At 33.0% G+C, this 9,924-nt stretch overlaps 1 protein-coding gene across 5 annotated transcripts; it reads left to right on the top strand.

The window, feature by feature from the left end:
* Positions 1–1,172: 1,172 nt before the first annotated feature.
* LOC112790500 (cycloartenol-C-24-methyltransferase) lies at positions 1,173–8,277 on the top strand. Of its 5 annotated transcripts, XM_025832932.3 has the most exons (16): positions 1,246–1,700; positions 2,886–2,970; positions 3,140–3,238; positions 4,147–4,213; positions 4,512–4,585; positions 4,667–4,751; positions 4,850–4,905; positions 5,005–5,059; positions 5,685–5,732; positions 5,922–6,005; positions 6,205–6,321; positions 6,415–6,498; positions 6,607–6,732; positions 7,310–7,407; positions 7,878–7,967; positions 8,060–8,277. In XM_025832932.3, exons 3-15 carry the CDS (start codon positions 3,174–3,176, stop codon positions 7,939–7,941), a joined length of 1,023 nt encoding a protein of 340 aa, XP_025688717.1. In that variant the 5' UTR covers positions 1,246–1,700; positions 2,886–2,970; positions 3,140–3,173; the 3' UTR covers positions 7,942–7,967; positions 8,060–8,277. The 5 variants fall into 5 exon arrangements, with proteins under 5 accessions (XP_025688716.1, XP_025688717.1, XP_072089047.1 ...); XM_072232946.1 differs by lacking the exon at positions 2,886–2,970; XM_025832930.2 differs by having other exon boundaries at positions 7,878–8,277.
* The last annotated feature ends 1,647 nt before the right edge of the window (positions 8,278–9,924 follow it).

Below are 9,924 nucleotides of genomic sequence, written 5' to 3'. Positions count from 1 at the left end.
AGGAAGCAGGTGTTGAGGTCATCCAACAGAGAATGCTTTTGAATTACAAAGAATGGACTGGCAGTGATCCTTTTGGTGGTGGTTGATGGCAATGCTGGAGATGACAGGAGATTTATGCTTTTGTTTCTTTTACTGTAATACCTAACTTGTTGCTCCACTCTATTGTGTTGAGCTTTCTTTGCTTCAAAAAAAAAAGGATATTAACATAATTTTACTCTACTTTAATTTTCTCTCTTTTTAATTTTCTTTTCATTCAAGCAAAAAATTTTTTTTATTTTTTTCATCTATTTTCTCTTCATCTAAATAACATACAAAAAAAATTCACTTTTTTTTTTATTTTTTTCTTCTTATTTTTTTTCTCATTTTTTTTCATCATATATTCAAACAAAGTGTAATTATTTGGCAATTTTCCTACATTTTTGTCTCTTGATGATATTACATTATTTGACATTGATTTGGATATTTGAATATAAGATTTGGCTACTTTAATTTTGACTTTAATTTTAATATATTGATTATATAAAAAAATTATTTAATTGAATTTGTATAATTAAATTCTTTAATTTTTTTGTGGCATTGACTTGGTTTAAGTATTATTTGACATCGTTAGCTAATGACTATAGGATTGCTTTTTAAATAAGGGAATAGGTTGAAGAGTTTCTAATCTTAGATATTAAAAATCACAATACTCATACACATTATATATTTATTATCTATGCTAGATATATATATTAATATATATTTAAAATAAGTTAAATAATATATGTATTTATGTATAAATATATAATAATTAATTTTAGTATTTAGTATTTTTTTACATTTACATACTTAACATTAAAGATTTTTTTTTACTGTTAATCTCAGTTAAATATTGAATTCAAATGTATATATTATAAGACAAATATCATTACGACTGAATCCTAACTACTAGGGTTTTTGTTTTCGTTCTGTCAAGAAAAAAGGGTTTTTTGTTTGCGTAGTATACGACATAGACTATGTGAGTGTTGTTACTCTGTCATTGAAGTCCAGCTAGTATTTTTTCAACTTTTTGAATGATTTAAATTTTAGAAAATATCAGCGGATACAAATATTCGATGAGTAATTAGTAATTACTAATTCTTCATTACCAATTCAAGGGATACAGGGACGGCCCTCGCGGGGCCCGTTGACATGGACTTGATTGCACGTTCATTCCCCAAAGTGCTGTTTCGCAGATAAGTCCACAAAGCCAACGCATCCTCACGTGCTCAGAGTCACAGTGTCACGCTACATTAACTCCCCGTATACTTTTTTTTAGTTCAGTAACTCCACTATCACTCTGACACACAGCCACAGCGCTGCCCCCTCTCGCCGGATCCACCGCATTGTGTGCTCGCGAATCGCGTCTCCTCCGGATCCACCGCATCTTGTGCTCTTGCCGGATCCACCGCACGCTCGCGTCTCGCCGCGTCTTCTCCGCTCGTCGTCCCTCGCCAGCGGTCTTGCTCCCTCTGCCTCGTATTCTGCTCGTCCGCCATCACTGCACCCAACGCCCGGTGTGCTCCACTGCTCGCGTCTGGCCTCTCTTCCTGCAGCTGTGCTTCCCGGTGAGTGCTCGCGTCTCGCCGCGCCTCCGTCCCTCCCTCGCCTCTCTTCCGCGGGTGTTGCTGCCTGCACTGCACTGCACTGCTCGATTCTGCAGCTACAACAACAGTCAACACGTACGTTTTTTTTCAATTGTTCTAATATTCTATATTAATTTTTAATAGTTGATTCATTGATGTTATTTCTGTTAATTTTATTGTTGTTTGATTTATGAATCTGATTAGAATATGGCAGAGGTTGAACTTGAAAAGCTGAAATGGGTGAAATATTACTGTTGAATTGGTTTATGAATTGGGTTTGCTGACTATGAATATGCAGTGATTTTGTTAGTGTTGAATTGGGTTACGAATTATTTTAAATAGGGGTGTGCATGGCCCGGTCCGGCCCGAAGATCCGGCCCGGTCCCGAACACCGTTGGGGCTAATTTGGTGTGATTTTATCGGGTCTAGGGCCGGGTATGGGTCTTAAAAATAGACCCGGTCATTATTTCGGGTCGGGTCCGGGCCATATCTCGGGTCACCCGAAATCGGCCCGGTGGCCCAGTCATCATACACAATTAATATTTTGTGTTATTAGTGATGGATGATGGCTATTATTATGTGAAATTTAAGTATTGTAAACCTTAATATTTTGTATTACTAGTCATTATATAGAAGACTATAAGTTAATGTTTTATATTTAAAATGCATAAGACTTTAGACTAATGCATAATCTTGTGTTATTTGTATTGATTTAAATATTTGGTGTTATTAGGCAATATTAGTATTGATTATGGTTATGCTTTAATTTTAGAGAAAAGTTGGTTCTTATTATATTTTTCTAAGTGAATTTTACCATGTCAAATAATAGTTGGAGTCTTGAAAATTTGGATATTTTTACATGCTAACTTACAAGAAGGTATCAAGGTAATATAATGTTAACGGCCCGGTTTTCACCCGGTTTTTACCCGGTATAATCGTGGCCCGAAAGTGTATAGGTTTCATCGGGTCTAGGGTCGGGTTCGGGTCTAACAAATAGGCCCGATATATATTTCGGGCCGGGTCTGGGTCACATCAAACCCGGTTTCACCCGGCCCATGCACACCCCTAATTTTAAATGTATAGAAAATTGAAATTCAAAGTAAAATTAAAATAATAAATTAAATATGTAAAATATAAAATTATAAAAATATTTAAAACGTAAAATTGTCTTAATGAAAGCTTTTTGGAGTTAATTAATTTATTAAATTTTATATTATAAAATTTTAAGAATTAAACTGATATTTTAATTCATTCCTCATTTGTCTATTTCTGAAATTTTAGAATTTAAAGTGGCCATCCTTCTCCATATAAACAAACAAGCTTCTCTAAAACTCAGACACTACCTGAAAATATCAACAGTGCATAGGTATTTTCACACTCTTTCTGGCATTCAATGCTAGTTTTTACTCTTTGCAGTTTGCACAGTCACATTCGTGTTTTTCCTTTATTTCGGCATCCCATTCATTTGTTAATTTTCGGCTTTTTTCTTTTTTAACTTATGTTTGAATGTTGATTTGGGAATTCTGTGTGTGTAGATTCAAAGGTGGTTTATTGAATTAAGTCATCGCTATGGATTTGGCATCAGGTGTTGGTGGCAAGATCAACAAAGCTCAAGTTCTAGATGCTGTTGATAAGTATGCCATTCTTCTTTATCTTAATAATTTTTAGATTTATATATTTAACTTTCTAGCTTTATATATATATATATATATATATATATATATGTGTGTGTGTGTGTGTGTGTGTGTGTAATTTGGTTCTGATATTGATACTCGCATTTTGGTTGAATTTCTGTGTGATTTCAGTAATCTGTTCAGATTTTCTTTTAATTTACTCAAATTTTCTCTGTTCTCGGTTGTTTTTTTTTAAATTTTATTTGATTTGATTTTGATAATAAATGTTACAATATTTAGTAAAGAAATTTTTAGATTTATATTTAACTTTTTAGCTTGATATATACACATGCAATTTGGTTAATTCTTTTGTGATTTCAGTAATCTGTTCACTTCTTTTTGTATTTACTCAAATTTTCTCTGTTCTTGGTTACCTTTTGATAATTTGATTTGATTTTGATAATAAATGTTGCAACATTGAGTAAAGAAATTTTCTTGTTTTGGATATTTTAAATCAAAATCTGACTCTGTTTTTAGATGAAAATTGAAGGATTCTTCTGTCGATTGTCTATTCGCAATGAAAATTTGGATATTTATTCATTAATCGATGTAACATTATCAAATCTTTCTTTCAATTTTACCCTGCATACAACTTTAAGCACAACACGAAATAAAATTAGAACAGACTGTTGAAAATGTTCTGCATCTCCATTGGTTTTGCTGCTAATATAATCGGACAAGTTGTGTTGGTTATGTAAAATAACTTGATAATTGTTGTTCTTAAGCCCTTAAGATTAAAGTCATATGTGCTTCAGAAAATTGGTGATTCTACTGCTATTAAATTTGGAAATTATAAATCTCAGTTTATTTATACATACATTGGTCGACTAGTAATCTTGGTTTTGTCTGTTATTGATCTTATTGTTCAGGTATGAGAAGTATCATGTTCACTATGGAGGGAAACAAGAAGATAGGAATGCTAACTACACTGATATGGTGAGAGATTAAGAAGAAAAAGCAATAAAATATATTATTATGGCTCTGGACTATTATTATGGATATCTAGTTAATTAGATTGGTTACTCTGTCACAATTATGTTTTGATGATCAACGCATAGCTATCTCCTTTTCATTTTTATTTTTTTGAAAAGAGAAAATCAATGCATATATGTTCTTTTTCTTTTTTTCATCTATCCTCCTTCCATCACACAAGTGATGTTTGTTTATATTTTCTCGTCTTGTAACTAATTTGATTATTTTCAGAAAGGATATCATAAGAATGCATATTTTTCAGGTTAACAAATACTATGATCTTGCTACGAGCTTTTATGAGTTTGGGTGGGGAGAATCTTTCCATTTTGCACACAGGTCTGGTTGCTTCGTTCTGCAATTTCAAATTCAATATTTTGCTGTTAATTGGGTCATGCTGATGTTTTTCTTCTCTTTCAGATGGAATGGTGAGTCTCTTCGAGAAAGCATCAAACGTCACGAGCATTTCCTTGCTTTGCAACTTGGCCTGAAGCCTGGGCAGAAGGTTTTGATATTTCAATAGAACAAAGTAGCATCTTGTTATTTGGTTATCAGTACATTTTTAGTAAATACTCATGAACTTTTTTATTTTTTTGGGTTTAGGTTTTGGATGTTGGATGCGGAATTGGAGGACCATTGAGAGAAATTGCTCGCTTTAGGTGAACAATAACTCTTCATTTTTGGCTTCCTCTCCTTTTGCTCTTCCCTGCTCTGCCTTTGATGCTTGACAAAAATTGATTAAATGTATTTTTCTGCAGCTCAACATCAGTTACAGGGTTGAATAACAATGAGTACCAAATATTGAGAGGAAAGGTATGTGTTGTGAGATGTAACATGCTGACACAAGTTTTGACTTTTGAGAAGTAATTGGCAAAACTATTTGACCTTCTGGTTCAATCACTATATCTATCTGATGTAGGCTTGTACTATCATTGTTAAAATTGTTTGAGTCTTCTCACATAAAATTGATGCATTGATTTGAGTGTTACTATGTATTTAGCACATTAATGCTTGGAAATTTTGTAGTATCCTCATGAATCTTCTAGTGTTTGATACACAAAGTCTATCATCCTAAGCTTCCTGTTAGTTGAACAATTATTTTGACCTTCTTGATGAAGTATTTATGTTGCTTTTCCATATTTTCTTAAACGATGATAGTATCTATACCTATATGTAGAGAATTGGGGTAGTTTGATTTGAATCTTGGGTTCTCACATTTTTTGGTCTCTCTCACAATTTTGTAAAAATAATTCCAAAATGGTCATTGTGAGAAATCGAACCTAGTTTCTTTAAGTTATACTCTTTATAGATTCTTTAACTACAGAACTATAATTATTTTTTTGTTTATTGGGTTATATAAAAAATAATTAATAAAAATGTTGCTTCACGGCAACTCCAAAAGTATTTCCATCATTTACAGTTTTTTGTTATTTGACAGGAACTCAATCGTATAGCTGGAGTAGACAAGACTTGCGACTTCATTAAGGTTGATACTTCAAAATCAATTAATTTTTGTTTTCCAAGTTGGAAGCCTACTAGTTTCACAACATGTGGATCCAAGATTATTGTAAAATTGTTCCTATCCAATTATATATGTTGGATATTATTTTCGGAAAAGCTTATAATAAAAATGCCTAAGACATAGCTTTTGGCTAAGAGTAGTTTGATAATGCAGGCTGATTTCATGAAAATGCCTATTCCAGACAACAGTTTTGATGCAGTGTATGCAATTGAAGCCACCTGCCATGCACCTGATGCTGTATGTGACTGTAATTCATACACTTACGAGCTTTTTATTCTTACTTTTGCAGTTGCGCCCGTAAGCTGTCAATGATTGTGGATAAATTTTCAACGTAGCCTTACACATAACTGCATGAAGTAAATGTGTTAGCAGTAAATTTCAACAATGATGGAATTTTTATTTTCTAACATGTTTAAACCTCATGAATTTGGAATAGTATGGATGCTATAAAGAAATTTATAGAGTGTTGAAGCCCGGCCAATGTTTTGCTGCATATGAATGGTGCATGACCGATGCATTTGATCCCAATAACCAAGAACATAAAAAAATAAAGGTAAAATATGGACAAAAACGAAGATGTTATCTATTAATTCTGTGGAAACAACTTCATGTTTTGTAATTCAATACGTAAAATTCATTGTTGCAGGCAGAAGTTGAGATTGGTGATGGTCTTCCAGACATTAGGTCGACTACAAAGTGTCTTGAAGCTCTTAAGCAAGCAGGCTTTGAGGTGAACAATAAAATCTTAGTAGTTATCAATTTTGACGATATTGTTATTTGATTTTCTAAAAGATAGACAATTTGGCTAAGGGGAGAATCATTCCTTTTCTGTATGAAGATAATATGGGAAAAAGATCTTGCAAAGGAGTCTCCTGTTCCCTGGTACCAGCCTTTAGACAAAAATCACTTCTCATTGAGTAGCTTCCGTCTAACAGCCGTTGGACGATTTTTTACCAGAAACATGGTATTTTTACTCAATACCATAGCTATTATTTTATTCGTTTTAAGTATTTGGATTTAATTCCACTCTATTGTAATTTGGCAACATATTAAAAATTACAATAAAATTAAGAGTGGATTTTGCCACTTCCAAATTGAGAATGTCATTTCCAAATTGAGACATCTTAATCTCAATTACAGAATATATTTATTACAAATTTTCATCAAGTTAGAGTAGCATTATCAATTTTAGAGTCGCATACTAGCATTATCCTCTCCTTGAAATTGAAATGTTAATTATACATTGTATTCTATTTGTATTATTTCATAATACTTTAATCTTGAAAATTTCTTATCATAGTTGAATTTTTTTTTGTGGATAAAAATTTCAGCATTACTTAACGAAGTATGTGAATCATTGTCAATCAAATGCCATTTTGCAATATAAAATCCTCGTGTCTATTAATTAAGCAAGACATGCCATATTGTAAAGCTATTGCTCGAGACCTCTTACCTTTTATATATATAAGATAAGATTTTTTGTATTACTCAATTTGATATTAGTTTGAGTCTTTCAGACGATGAATTTGATTTATTTGTAGGTCAAGGCTTTGGAATTTGCTGGATTGGCTCCAAAGGGGAGTCTAAGGGTTCAAGATTTTCTAGAGAAAGCTGCTGAGGGACTAGTTGAAGGCGGAAAGTAAGTTTCTCATTTATCTTTGTAATGTCACTCTCTATCCACATTTGAAGCTCTTATATTATATACTTGTTTCAATTGGAGCTAAGGTTGGGGTGTTCTTAAACCATTCTTGGCAATTCGGCTCCGATTGATTAGTGTCTCAGATACACAAATACATATACATAGAGATGCACAATGATGTTTAGTTGCATAGAACAGAGACAGCGAGAAACACGATAGAACTGAAACACAATGTCTCAATGTGTATCATCTTAAAAGGAAGAATAGTGGTATCTCTCTCAGTGATCCATCCGATCTTGATCTCGTCTCATTCTCATTCTTGACTCTTAAGTTGGAAGGACACTAATCTGAAAACATCTGAGTTTCGATTGAAGCACATGAGAATCAAATACGATTTAGTTTAATTTAACAACAATTCTCACTAGAGGAGGACTACTGAAACTTGACTTGCTTTTGTTACCTTTTTTCAGGAAAGAGATATTCACACCTATGTACTTCTTTTTGGCTCGGAAGCCTCTTTCGGACAACAACTAAAGTGGTGGCACAAATTGCATTTTGTAGTAAGGACTTCAAATCTTGGATTGTGTTTTCTTGCCTTATCAGAGTGATATTGCCCGTTTTAAGTTATTTTGTGTGTTGATTTTGATTGTAGTTGGTGGTAATTAAGTAGAGATGGCTTTGAATTTTCTCAATGGATGGGTTATCATGTCATATTTATGTACCCTGTGCAGTGTAAGAAAACATAAATTAGAGGGGAAAGCAGGGATTGATATTTTCTGTTGGAAAAAAAAAACACTCAACCCACTTAGGGAATTCATCGACTCTGTTAAATCTTTATAAAACCCAATTCCATATTTATTTTATTTTCCATTTTTATTTATTAGGAATTTGAATTTGTTTATTCGACCTTTTTTAGTACTTTGAAATATTCGGAAATATTAGAAGTATTGTGCAAAGATTCAGAAAAATAAATAATTCTATTTTTGGTTTTAACGAGTTGATTTGTATTCTGAAGTAATTTTAAACTGTCCTTAGTTATCCTTATTGAATATAAATGTAAGCATAGTTAATAAACGTATGCAAGTCTTTTAAAGTTAGGTAAATTCTTGACAAAGTTTAAAGAAAATTACGTCGAAATGTGTAAGTTAAAATCAAAAGAAAATGCTAAGTGGTGCAACTAAGACATATCTATAACATAAAATAAGTAATTTTACAATCACAAGTAAGCCAAGTATATTCTCTCCAGACAGCAATTATACAAAGTAAAGAACTCGTTTCATAGGATTTACAATGCGAAATTCAATTAATAAAAATATTGGAATGGCATAATGCATTTGGTCCAAGTTAGACTTCCTGAGCGGGAACAGAATCTTTGATTTGTTGATCTATTGGAATTGGACTTTCAGAGATTAGAGGATGCTTGATTTCTTTGTAATTTTTGGAACAAGTAACCCTTTTCTTATCCGGATAAAGTACATAGTGCTGAAGCATTAAAATTGAATCGTAAATTATAGTTACCCGAAATGATTTTTTAAAAGAAAACGAAGAAAACAAATTAGAATTCATTAATCAATATATGGGCTGACGGGTATAGGTAATTTGGACATAATTTACTGTTGTGTCTTACTACTTATTATGTTTACGGTATAAACGATTTAACTATGGATAAGAAACATACACATGTGAACATATCACAAGTGCACTCGTTTTATGAAACGGATAAATACTAGGAGGCTTCCAACTACTATCATCGGCATTCAGTGCGATTTTGATGGCTTGGGATCAATCCCATATAATCAAAAGTTTCTCTTGTGGTGTGACATGTTGTCTAAGGTTGGTAAGAAAGAATGACCACAACTCCGTTGTTTCGGACACTATGATAGCAAAAGCAACTGAAAAAAATGTTACTGTTACCATCTTGTGCCACAATAATTAGCAATACACCACCATACTTATTGTACAGGTGCATGCCATCCACAGATAAAAAGGACTTACAATGCTTGAAACCTTAAATTGGTAGCAATCGTAGACCACCAAGTATCTATCATAGTATGATACAGCACTGAAATTAGTTATCCTGTCGGGATAACAATTCTGCAATACTTGCAACAATCTCGTAATCTTGTTATAGGACTCATTCCAATCACCATAGGTTTGAGCAATTGCATTTGCTTCGCCATCCAAATTTTTCTGTACGAGAGCTTGAAGTGATAGCTCTACCCAATTACACCTTGTAGGACAGCAATAGAAACAGGTGAGTTGGACTGCATGAGGGACATGATGACACTACATATTAGATTGCTGTCCAACTGTCGATGGTTCTCAAACATGGTGGGAGCTAGACAAGTGTGTCGCCATATGTTTATCAATAAGCATTATGATAAACAACAATAAACTTCTTTAAGACATCAAGATGTGGCTTACCAATATCCAAGATTTTATCGGAGTGAAACACGGAGACTCCATGGATATCTTGCAGCAGATTGTCTGCAATACACATGGTACTTTGCTCGATTA

This window comes from Arachis hypogaea, chromosome 3 (genome assembly GCF_003086295.3).
Source record: "Arachis hypogaea cultivar Tifrunner chromosome 3, arahy.Tifrunner.gnm2.J5K5, whole genome shotgun sequence".
Classification (NCBI taxonomy): domain Eukaryota; kingdom Viridiplantae; phylum Streptophyta; class Magnoliopsida; order Fabales; family Fabaceae; genus Arachis; species Arachis hypogaea.
The sequence above is the reverse complement of the archived record's forward strand: the minus strand, read 5'-3'. Positions and strand labels throughout refer to the sequence as shown.